This window comes from Tenrec ecaudatus, chromosome 3 (genome assembly GCF_050624435.1).
Source record: "Tenrec ecaudatus isolate mTenEca1 chromosome 3, mTenEca1.hap1, whole genome shotgun sequence".
Classification (NCBI taxonomy): Eukaryota; Metazoa; Chordata; class Mammalia; order Afrosoricida; family Tenrecidae; genus Tenrec; species Tenrec ecaudatus.
The window spans coordinates 154,277,641-154,290,409 of NC_134532.1; the positions used below are offsets into that span (position 1 = coordinate 154,277,641).

At 36.9% G+C, this 12,769-nt stretch overlaps 1 protein-coding gene and 1 long non-coding RNA gene across 2 annotated transcripts in view; one reads left to right on the plus strand and one right to left on the minus strand.

The window, feature by feature from the left end:
• LOC142443630 (uncharacterized) overlaps positions 1-12,769 on the plus strand; it is a 121,629-nt gene that overhangs the window by 97,533 nt on the left and 11,327 nt on the right. The gene's annotated exons all lie outside the window — the stretch shown is intronic.
• CSN3 (casein kappa) lies at positions 930-6,482 on the minus strand. Its single transcript, XM_075544684.1, has 2 exons — positions 6,432-6,482; positions 930-1,393 (listed from the first exon to the last, which is right to left on the minus strand). Exons 1-2 carry the CDS (start codon positions 6,480-6,482, stop codon positions 932-934), a joined length of 513 nt encoding a protein of 170 aa, XP_075400799.1. The 3' UTR covers positions 930-931.

Consider the following 12,769-nt stretch of genomic DNA (forward strand, 5'->3'; position numbering starts at 1 on the left):
CCACCAGTTATGCCTAGGGAAGATCCCAGATGTTCAATTCCTGTAACAAGGTACAGTCTGGGAAACTCCGGGGGCAGTCTGTCCTGTCCTATAGGGTGGCTCGATGACAGTGTGTTTTTCACTTTATTTAACTGTGTTTCATACATTTAAAAATATTTTAGACTCTTTTTTTACACTGATCCCAAGAACAGCGATCTTTTGCTTATATTTAAGGTTTGGAGAATATCTTTATTGATATTTGTATGTTTTCAATTTAAGTATTATAATTCTTTCATAGATTTATCAACACACACACACACACACACGCATGCACACACACACACGCATGCACACACACAATCTAATCGATGCAGACACAGAGGGGCCCTGTGTTAGGTTTCTGTGGCTGTGTCAGGAACAGGTAGCCTCACTTTTCTCCAGTGGAGCTTACCAGCCCAGTGCTTACCTGACAGGAGATTTAGCTTAGAATGGGAAGAATTTTAGGTGACTAATTCTGTGGATCATTTCAGAAGTTATACTTGAAATAAAGGAATGCAGCAGAAATAAATAACCTATTTCAATGGTCTTTATATCAAAATGAGATTGTTTGAACTCTGATAAACAATTAAGGAATATTTTATCTCATATTATGTTTCATGTAGTCTAAAAGATTCAATTTAACAAGGATTTAAATACCATTTTACTATGTTAAATGATAAGTGAATAGGAATTCGCTGAGAGTAATAATTAAATCTAAGGCAGTTCCAATGATTAACAATCAATGTTTAATAACAATCACCGTACCACATTGGTCACACACTTCCATGAAGTTGATTCTGACTTACATCGTCAATATTTTAGAATCTATATTTCCTAGTAAACATATACATTTATCTGATTATTCTTTCATATATTTTGCTGTCATACCTGTGTTCTCTGTTTTCACGTTTCTTCAGTGGTTTGGGACAATGGGTGAAGTAGCTGGAATTGCTGTAGGTTCAGGTGTATTTGTGATGCTGGAGTCTGAAGACACTTCAGCAGTGACAACAGTGTTCACTTTGGGTTCAATGTTAGGAATGTGTGTAGGCTCAATGGTAGCTAAGGTGTCAATGGTAGGAATGCTCTCTTTATCCTGGACTTTCTGTGTGGGAAGGGCAATAAGTGAGGAAGGCAAGTATGCATTGTGAGCAAATGGGCGTGGGTAGATATTTAGTGGAACTTGCCATTGAAGAATTTGGGGGTATAACCTAACTACAACATGTTTTGCAGCATATGGGTGAGGCATGAATGGATTATTGATTAGTACAGCAGGCTTTGGTGGATAATACATTGGAGTATAGAGAGAATTTCCCTTCAGCATACGATTCATTGAAACTGATTTCTGATGGAGACAGTTTTCATCATTCTCAAAGCACTGAAATAAAAAATAACCTATGTGAAATATCACCATTGAAGACTCTAATTCAAAGCTATCTTAAAGCAGCAGTTTTAGAAATAATGTTGTATATGACATTGAATAAGTACAATATTAGAGTAGCAGGCAAGATAAGAATTTGGAATTTTCCTTTATATAATGATTTTCAGCAAACATTAAAAATCACATTATTTTTCAAATATGTTAGATGAGGAAAAACACAATATAACTCTGAGCTTGACCTATATAGAACAATAATAATTTAGAGAATCACCGCTATTGAGTCTGCTCCTACTGTCCCTACTCATAGTCACCTCATAGGACATGGTAGGACTTCCCTGTGGTTCCTGACACTGTAAACTTCAAATTTCTCCAGCAGAGCAGCTGCTGACACTAAACAGCCTCGTGCGTATCCAAGATAGCCATCAGGCCTCCACATATAGAACAGGCCCAACAAACATTTAATGACCGCATTGGTGGTATAGTGGCTATATGTTGGACCATGATCCACATGGTCCATAGTTCCAAACCACCAGCAGCTTCTTGGGCCAAAGACTGGGCTTTCTACTCTCATAAACAGCTAAGATCTTAGCAATCGGCAGGTGGTCGCTGTAAGTCAGCATTGGCTGGATAACAGTGAATTTGGTTTCAACCAGTCAATGACATTTAAATGGTTCTAGTCAATGACACTTAACACCATCCAGTCAATAACATTTAAAAGCATCTCTTCAATGACATTTAAATGCATATAATCAAACTTATTTGGGAAATAAAAGGGGAAGTACATACAAGTGCACTAAACCTATTCAATAGACAGATGTGATATTAAAGTTTTCTTTTCCTTTCCATGTTCCCCTAAAATAAAATGCTGAGAATTTCATCCTATTGACTTAAGTTCCAAATAAAAAATGATTTTAGATGTACATTGAAGTTGATTCATAAACTTGGCTTGCTCAAGTGATGCTTTTCACAAAGATTGTTATAGGGTTTAGTAGAATCTAAGTTTTTAAGCAGAAAATATGTTAATACCATTAAACTTGCAGAAGACATACATTTTTGAGCCTATGGTTCTAGCAGAAATGATTAAAAGAAACTTACTGTTGGCTGTTCCAGGTTAAGTACCTCTGCAGCCTGGTGAGGTTAAGAAAAAAAAAAGAAGAAGAAGAAGATAAATATGAGATTTAGAAAAGCAAGGCACAATCGAGATTTTTTTCATTTTCTTAAAGAGTTTGCTATCTATTAAAGAAGACTGAATGTTTTAGTTTTAATTTGAACATTGGAAAGCGTTTTCTATGATTATTCAATCTATAAAAGAATAGATCATTCTATACGTAGCAGTAAGATACTGATTTAAATAGTGATAATGAATTACATAGTAAAATAGTTTTTAAAGATTACAACCTAGGAAAAAATGTTACCATTGTAAAATAGGATAATTTTATTTGTGGTTCAACAATACTAAAATTATTTAAATGAAAATATGAATAATATGTATTGTTTGTAATAAAGGTTCATTTTTTAAAATGAGAGGAGCTTTGAGTATAGCTATTTTTTCCCCACTTTTAAACAAAATAATTCCTGAGGTTTACTGAAATGATTTAAAATACTACTTTTAATATATATTGGGTATATATATGTTAAATAATAGAAACCACTCTTCATCTTTCATTTGCTTTTATAGTTATCTTCTTAATTCTGGATTATAATAACATAGGATATAAAGTCTTCATTTGCCTTATAAGTTTATAAAGGGGATCACATAATATTAACTACCATATATACTTGTCTATAAGCCAAGTTTTTCAGCACAAAAAATGTGCTGAAAAACTCTGGTTCGGCTTATACTTGGGTGAGTGGTACCCCAGCGAGGTGTAACATCTTGGGTGTGATTGCTGGTCTTCCGCTGTTCATTCAAAGCGCCCTGACCCTGCAGGGCTTTGAATGTTTGTTTACTCACATCTAACCAATCCGAGCCGTCCTATGACGTGGATGGCTCCAATTCGCAGAAGCACCCACAGTGATTCACTTAAGCCGGCAGCTGAACTGCTAAGGATGTGTCTGTGGGTGGGCTTGTCTCTCCCCTCTGGTCTCTCTGTCAATTCTCATCCTGTATTTCCCACCCTAGGCTTATCCTCGAGTCAATCAGTTTTTCTGGTTTCCCAGGTAATAATTAGGTACCTCGATTTATACTCGGGTCAGCTTAAATTCGAGTATATTTGGTGTTTCAAATCAGCAGTTCTAGTATAGAACCATTCACACATCTAATTTGCATAAAAGACTCAAGAAACTTTTAGAAAAATCTAAGTTTAAGAAAATTTTAAGTTTACCAATAAAACTCAGGTATATTTACACAGAAACTTGATGTTCCCTAAATATATGAACTCATTAGTTTAATGTTTTAAAAGGCCTCACTGAACCATGATGCTGCAGGGGACAGCCCTGGAGACACAGTGCGGGAAGAGTGCACGGTCTGCCCCATCACAACGGTGCAAGGCACAGAGGGCATGCAGCAGAGCAGCAGGGGGACCAGAGTGACGAAACCCCTGGGGAATACCAGAAATAGACTTGGGAGACATAATTGGAAAACACTCATGAAGGCCAACAAACAGACCTTGAACTATTTATAGGCTTTTCCATTTTTGTTAGTGGCTTTCTTTTTGTTATTGTAATTTTTTGTTCTTGCTTTCTGCTGTTATTATTTTGTTGGTTTTGACTCCCTTTGTTGTTTTATTTGGCTTTGCCTGGTCTTTGCACTTATTAATGTATCTGCATGTCTATCTGGATAAGATAGGGGAATAAACAATTCAGAGATGAAAGGCACAGGACCAATGTTCCAGGGTGGGGGGTTACGGGAGAAGGATAGGTGGGATAAAGGAAGAAGGGGGAAACCAACCCAGGGACAAGGAAACAACAAGTGAACTAAAATTAATGGAAGGAAGGTCGTAGGATACCTCATAGGGTTCAATCAAGGGCAGTGTAACAGCGAGGAATTACTCAATTTTAATGAAGGCTGAACATGATGGTGGGACAAGAGGGAAGTGAAAAGGAAATAGAGGAAAGAACCAGGAGGCAAAGGATACTTAAAGAGGCCTAAATACAGGCATGTACATGTATATATATATATATATATATATATATATATATATATATATATATACACACATACATACATATATACAGAGAGAGAGAGAGAGAGAGAGAGAGGAATAGACCTATGTACTCATATCTATGTTAAGAATTAAGGTTGCATATGGACATTGGGCCTCAAATCAAATATTCCCTTAACACAAAAACACTTTGTTCTAAGAATCCAGCATTCTGTGATGCTCAACTTCCCTACATAAATGCCGAAGACAAAATGGGTGCATAAGCAAATGTGAAGAATGCTGATGGTGCCCGGCTATCAAAATATATAGTGCCTGGGGTCTTAAAGGTTTGAATATAAACAAGCAGCCATCTAGCTCAGAAGCAACAAAATCCACATGGAAGAAGCACACCAGCTTGAGTGATCACAAGGTGTTGATGGGATCAGGTATCAGGTATTCTAAGACTCAGAATAATACCATACCCAAAGTGAATGGGGAGAGGGGACATGGAGTAGAGACCCAATGCCCATCTGTAGACAATTGCACATCCACTCACAGAGGGGTCACAGGGAAGAGATGAGCCAGTCAGGGTGCAGTATAGCACTGATGGAACACAGAACTTTTCTTTGGCTCTTTGGTGGTTCCTTCCCCCACTATCATGACCTCAATTCTATCTTAAAAATCAGATTAAACCAGAGTATGCACAGTGCTACAAATAACAGCCTGAAACACAGGGAATTCAGGATAGATAAATCCCTCATGGCCAATAATGGAAGTAGAGATACCAGGAGAATTAGAGGAGGGTGGAGGGAAAAGGGGAGATTTGATCACAAGGATCAACTTTGAACCCCCTCCCAAGTAGACCAATAACAGAAAAGTGACTGAGGGGCTATGGAGGACAGTATAAGACATGTAAAAATAATCTATAACTTATCAATGGCTTGTGAGAGAGGGCAGGGGAAGAAGTGGGGAGGGGGAAGAAGTGGGGAGCTGATATCAGGGGCTCAAGTGGGAAGAGAATGCTTTGACAATGATGATGGCGGCATATGTGCAAATGTGCTTGACACATTGGAGGAATGTGGGATTTTGATAAGAGATGTAAGAGCCCCCAGTAAAAGTATTTTTTTTTAAAGTTGAGATGAGTGGACCATAAGTTAAGCACTATGCCATCAGGGCTTCTGTATTTATAACAGAGTATTGAAAATATAACCTTATCACAGGGTCTACCTGCATCACACCAGCAAATGTGAAGTTGGTGCCTGGAACATGCAATGAACATGAATATAAAACACAACAACAACCAAAATAACAGCATAAGCTTCAAGAATTAAAACAAAACAAGTATTTTCCTGACCCATTAGCTTCAAAATATAGACTGTAAGCCAAAAAGATGCCTACAAACCTTAGAGTTTATAAACATACAAGCCTGTTAATGGAGCCAGTTAATTGACATCATGGAAAGACTAGGCCATCATTTAAATGGAAAAGTGTGCGTGCCAAAGTCTTTCAAACTGGTGGAAAACTTAACCAAATTCTTACACTTTAATGGATTAAATCCTAAAAATTTAATATCTGGTTGAGGTATAAGTTTAATGAAAAAATTAAAAATCACATTCTCTCTTTTATTCTTTATAAATTATTTTTAAAGTGCTTACAATGTTCAAAAATTTCTTTTGCATTATTCTTTATGCCCGAATATATTTTCTCTGTACCAGAAGAACTTTGAAGATTTTCTATACTATATTTCTTTCCTCCTAACAACTAAAAGTATATATCCAAGAACATGACTTTAGTTTAATATTTAAAATAAGCATATAAATAAATTTAATTTTTGGAAACAGTTAATATGCAACAATTTCTTTGGTGAAATACAATTGTATTTAGAAATTTGCATAATTAGAGCACTTAACCTTAAATTATTAACACAAATTGTTTAGATGCAATTCACTTACTAAAAAGGGCAGGGATAATGCCAGGATATTCAGAACCAGAAGACTCTTCATCATTGCACCTAAAAATAAAATTAATTAATTAAAGTAAAAGTACCTTTTATAAATCCAGCTCCACATACCACTCACCAAACAGAAACTCAAATCTTATTATTCCAATGTGAGAAAGATCCATATCCACCTTGGGGACACAGCAGAGCATGCAAGAGCCCTAGTAAGACAGGCCTGGACCTATCATCTTGCTGCCCTGGCCATGTCTGCCAGGGGTGGAACTAGAGGGTGTGGGGTGCATGTTGGAGATGAGGTATCAAGGAGGTGGATGATGAAGAGAAAATGTGGCACTAGCCATAAACAAACTGTAATACTTAATGCTGGGCTTATTATTGTAAACTGGGTGGGGATATTCATGTAAAATGGGTGTACCCCTAACTATGCCGTTGAGGAAAAGGAATGTGTTTCCACTGAACATTCATGTTATGGATTGAATTATAGAATAGGATATGTCTGAAATCTAATTGGTTTTGAGATATAACCAGAGTAGTAAAGGGAGAGAGAAAACCCTAAACTCATTACTGTCAAGATCACTCCACTTCATTGCAAACCTAGATAGCACAGAGCAGAGCCACTCCTTAGGGTTCCCAAGACGTCAGTCATGCCAGGAGGAGAAAGCCTTGTCTTCCACCTAGAGCTTGCCTGGTGGGTTTGAGTTGTCTTTGAGTCTATTAAGTTTTGTATAATTGTTCTCCATAGTAATAGATAACCAGGCCTCTTTTTTTGAAGTACCCAAGTATGTACTCACTAATCAGCCTTTTGTTTGATACACACTGTCACCACCCAGGGCCCTCTCAGACATGCCTAGAAGAAGGTAGGATTGTCGTAAGAAATCTGCGACAGGAACACATCATTGAAACCAAGGAAGTCCTGGCACATATACCGTATCGTTACAACTTGCCCAAGCAGAAGTTAATAGCAAACAGTTCTTTGCAAAAGGAAATAAAACCTTGAAAATGTCCCTGCTCATTTTGAAGCATGAAAAGGAATGTTAAACCTGGGAAGGAAGTTTTGGGCAGCAATGGAAAAGGTTCACATGGTAGGTTAGCATCGTGGGGTTGTTTGTGCTGAGACAGGACAAATTGCTTTGCAAGGCTGTGTTTGAGGGCAGCTTTTAACCCTTTCTGGAAGCTTTGTTGATGCTATTTCGCTTCCCTAATTTTCCAACCTGTAAAATGAGGATTTAGACAAAGTGTTATCTAAAATTGTGTGATTCCCTGACCTATTCTAGCAGAAACAAGTTGGACAGGAATGAGAAGTGAGGACATTGTGTGAGTATGCTTTCTGAATCTGCATTCTTTGTAATCTGCTTTTCCAGAGCCAACATGGATATGATTGACTTTATTATTTGATGAGTTATGACAGTCATGGCTGTTGGGACTAAAATATTTCAATTAAAAATTTAACCTGGCCTTTCTAACAGATGTAGCACCATACTTTATTTGAGAGTTAATATATTGTCTTTTGGGGACAATAGATCTGGAACCTAAAACACTTAATATTTAACTAATTAAAAATTTCTGGTATAAATGCAAATTATATCTTTTTACTATCATTGTTATTACTGTTGTCTTACTTGTCTAGACTCAGTCACTACAAATGTTGAATTTTACAGCAGAGAATCGCAGTTAAAGTCCAGGATAGAAAAATAATAGCACATCATATCCCACACACCACCAAGGCCTATTAATGTCTAGGAAAACTCTTTATTTAAGCTGATTTCAGATCCACTCAGAGGTCATCACTGAACGGAAACAAGCTGGTGTGGAATCTAATTTGTCCAACAGATGGAAGATTCTGGGGGTCTTGGTAGTGTGATTGAAAAAGATCTGGCTTGGTAACTGAAAAGTTGTCAGTTTCTCCAAGAGCGAAAATTGAGGCTATTTGCCCCCTTGAAGATTTACAGCCTTTGAAGCGCGATATTAGGATACTATTTTGGTGCTTTTTAAAATTGTAAGCTAGATTTCCATTGTATTTCTAATTCTTCCGTTGCTAATTTTCTTTTAAAATTAGAGACTGGACAAAAAATCTTTTTATGAGGTATCAGAGATTCCATTTCAACGTAGACAAAATGATATGATACAGCACAATATGATAAAACATTCTGCCAAATGATCATGACTCTTCATGATTTTAGTATGAAAAAATCAGAGAGGTGTGGGCAGAATTTATCTAGCAGCTTTTAAGCCAGTACGTACTTGATTTTGCCTTCATCTCTAGATACCAGTTCTCGTACCTGTTTCTGTCAAGTAAATTCTGACTCTTGGTTTTTCCCTATATGTCAGAATAGGGCCACCTTCTATAACTATCGGCCATCTTAAATGGCTTGTTTCTTAGAAGCATATCATCAGACCTTCCTTCCAAGGCATCTCTGGGTGGGCTCAACCTTCCAAACTTTCAGTTAACCACAGAAAGTGTTAGCCATTTGCACCCCCCCACACAAATTTCTAACACGTGATAAAACTCATTCATGAAACAGTAAAACTATTCAGCCTTCAAGCTTAGACAGAGGCATATTTGAAAACAATAACTACTATAAAAATCAAATTATTACCTTTAGGTAAAAATACAATTGGAAGTAATTACTGAATAAATCTGGATTTTTATGTATCTAACTTCCTGAGAAGTTTATCATATTTCACTGTAGGAAACGGTAGAGTAGAGAAGCTTCTTATATAGATAATATCTTCTATAATTTAGCTAGCCTCTGCCTTTGACTTTAACCCAAAGTATAACAACGATCACTCACTGCCATCGAGTCAATGCCAACTCATAGTGACCCTAAAGGACAGGGTACAACTGCCCCCGTGAGTTTCTGAGACTCTGTTAACAAGTTTAAAAAGCCCCATCTTTTTTCTGAAACCCAAAATATAGTTAAAAAAATAAATGCAATTATAAAATCATGATAGAATCTAATTAGAATTCATGTTAAAATGGCAGTGTAACAATAAGTAATACAGGAAAATTTGTTTTAAGAAAGACTTCAGTGGTGACCTAACGAACTGTCGTGAAAAGGAATATTCTATCTAGATATTTCAATACACTTACCTTTCCTTATGTGCAAGTGGTTGACTGTAGGTTGAGTTTCTCTCCTCAGTTGGTCTAGTGTAGAAGACCCAAGGTAATAGCGGAAGCGTAATTAAAGGATATTAATACCTTGAGTGACGCTATTGTATTTCCTTATGATTTCTTACCCAATAAGATGATGACAAAAGGGAACGATCAAATGATAGGAGGGTCATCTTAGGGTCAACTTTAGTTAATGAATGCAGAGAGGGAAATAGAGTTTCCATTCATAAATCTTGAAAAGGGACTAGTCACATATTTTAAGAGAATGAATTGTTTTATTTTTTATAAAGAACTATAGAGGAGCTTTAAACCATTTATTGTCTTCTTCATCAATAAATCCCATCCATTTGATTTTAAAGCAATTAATACAAAGAAAAGTAACTAGCCATTACATTTTAATATTTTGAATACTTTTTAGTTTGAGTCTTAATATCAATTTATCCTGCATTTATTAATTGAAGGGTCCATTTGCATACATATCTATTAATTGACTGAACTGCTGTGTAAAACCATTGTCTTTAGTTTTTGATATTTCAATAGTGTTGGTGCAATATTATGAATGGATGTACAATATTAATGATTAAATTGGAGGTAATTGCTTTATTTCAAGGACCGCTTATCACTCTGGCTTAACAGGTTAATATTATAAAACTGGTGAGATGTAAGAGACCTTTAGGTAAAATACAAAATAATCAATAATTTGATTTGATAATTTAAGAAAAATATTTCATTCTACTTGCATTTATCTGTTAATAGCATTTATTATTAGTTTACTTTGACTCTGAAGTCCTGACCAGAATGAGGCTTTTGCAGGAATTGGTGTAGGGCTGCCAAAATATAAACAATAAATAATATTGGCATTGGAGTTATTTCTGCCTTTCTGTCTTTTTCCTAGAAGTATTTCCTGTCTTAGAAAATAAAGAACAATGCTCAGAACCTTGGATTCTTCTTCAGCTACTTTGGACAAACTGAATAAATTCACGTTTTCTGTTTCTCAGAATGGCTGGCTTTTCCTGTGCTGGAAGAACAAGCAAATAGAATGCTCCTGAGAAGCCAGGCTGACAAGGCCGCATCCTACATACTTTGAACCACATGATCAATCCCTGGAATAATTCTTAATGCTTGGTAGAGGGTGACTAGGAAAGAGGAAGCCCTTCAAGCAGATGGAGTGATACAGTGGCTTCAACAATGGGCTGAAGGAAAACAATTGTGAGGATGGTGCAGGGCCTGGCAGTGTTTCCTTCTGCATAGACTTGCTGTCGTTTCAAACTAACTTGAAGGCATCTAATAATATCTAGTCGGGAGAGGCGATAAGTTTTCAAAAGGGCTATAACAAGCTGCTAAAGAAATAATACCAACCATTCTTACTTGTCATTTTCAGTCACACTCTATTAAAAATTGTCCTGATGATGTCATGGCCAGAAGTTTAAGGTATAGTCAGTTTCTATCTTATGAAGACATCGTTTAGAATTGTTGTTGGTCTTGCCATTAACTGTACTCAGTTATGAACCAAATGATTGCTAATTCAATTTTCCCAGAGGTATGTCCAAAGAAAGACCTGGTGTGTTAGTCTGGGTACTTTAGAGAAACAAAACCACAGAAACTCATGTATAAGAGAGAGTTTCATATAAAGGATAAGTGCACACCAAGAAAACATCCCAACCCAGTGCTGCCCAAACCCGCAATTCCCACATTAGCCCATATGTCCGACACCAACCCACAAAGTCCTCCTCCATCTCACAAAACACACACAATGATGCTGATTGCAAGAGGAAAGCTGAATCAGTAAGTGTGCAAGCATCTCAGCGCTGGCAGGGGTCTCCACACGGCTGCTCCTGCACCCAGGGCTGCATTGGGGTAGGTCCATGCAGCTTCTCCTTGGGGATGTCTTGCAGGAAGTCAGCCTTGCCAGCTGAAGCAGGGAACTGCTCCCTGGTCTGACCATCAGAAAGCAAGAGACCTGAGAGCTAGAAAGGTGAGGCTCACCAAGCCATTTATCTCTCTACCTTTCAATTAACCCCACGTGTTAATGGCCAGGTTGGCACAATAAACTAACTCACCTGTGATCTTCTTCCAAACAATCTGGGAAAGCCTGTGAAGTATCGTTCCACACTAGCACATATGGGGTTTTCATACTCGGAATTAACTTGGTGGAAACTCTTATCTATCTATCTATCTATCTATCTATCTATCTATCTATCTATCTATCTATCTATCTATCTATCTATCTATCTTCTATCTACTTATTTATCTAATAGTCAATCCAGTTAAATAAAACACATACACGTAGAACTCATTTATGGACTCCTTGGGGAGTCTAGTAACATTGAGCAAGACAACCACATGCTCCTAGAGAACAGCTACAGAGATAGTATACACTGACAAGGAGACCATTTTGAGACTGCGAGGAGACATTTGATATCACCTGGACCCTAGACGTATGTTTTAGTACTGTGATGGTTTCAAGATTGCTGGGGTCAACCTAAGGACTCAGGTTATGAAACACAAGAGTTTGCTAGAAAACTGTCTATCCAAAGCATTCTATCTCCAATAGAATGCTAGGATCCTCTGTAACCCTCTCCTGTGTTTACTCCTGGCAGATCATTCAAAACAGACAGGACAGCCATGTGACCAAATCCAATACTATTGTTTAGATCCTACCACCTACTCAATCACTCATTATGCTTTGATGTTGATTCGTCTTTCTGACTTGTGATAATTTCTTCTTTGAGTTTTCTTCCCAAATCCTGGCTTTTCTTCCTTAGTTTGTTTTTAGGGTTTTTAAATTTTTTTTTTTTTTACATTTTTGGTTCCTCTTTCCTCAAATTCAAGAGAACTTTCTAGATTTTTTTCAGAATATTTAACCCCCTCTCATCATCTGTTCCTATTATCTTCCATATTCTTCTAGTAGACCTTTGTATTTCTTTAGCCTTCCACTCCTATTTTTGGTATAGCCTTCTACTCCTTTTTTTGGTATATATGCTGTTGACTTCACTGAATATTCATGTGAATATCCACCAGTTGTTTTAACATCTCTGCTTTTATATCTAATAGGAGCCTTAACCTCATCACTAATAAAACAGAACATTTAAACCCATGACTTTTCATTGGTGCCTCCTTTCTGTTATTCAAATTTTAGCTCAAAATTCTAAATCATTAGTTATCCTTTATCATTCTCCATTACATTATTGTTGGTAGTTGCCAATTGCCATCACTTTGAC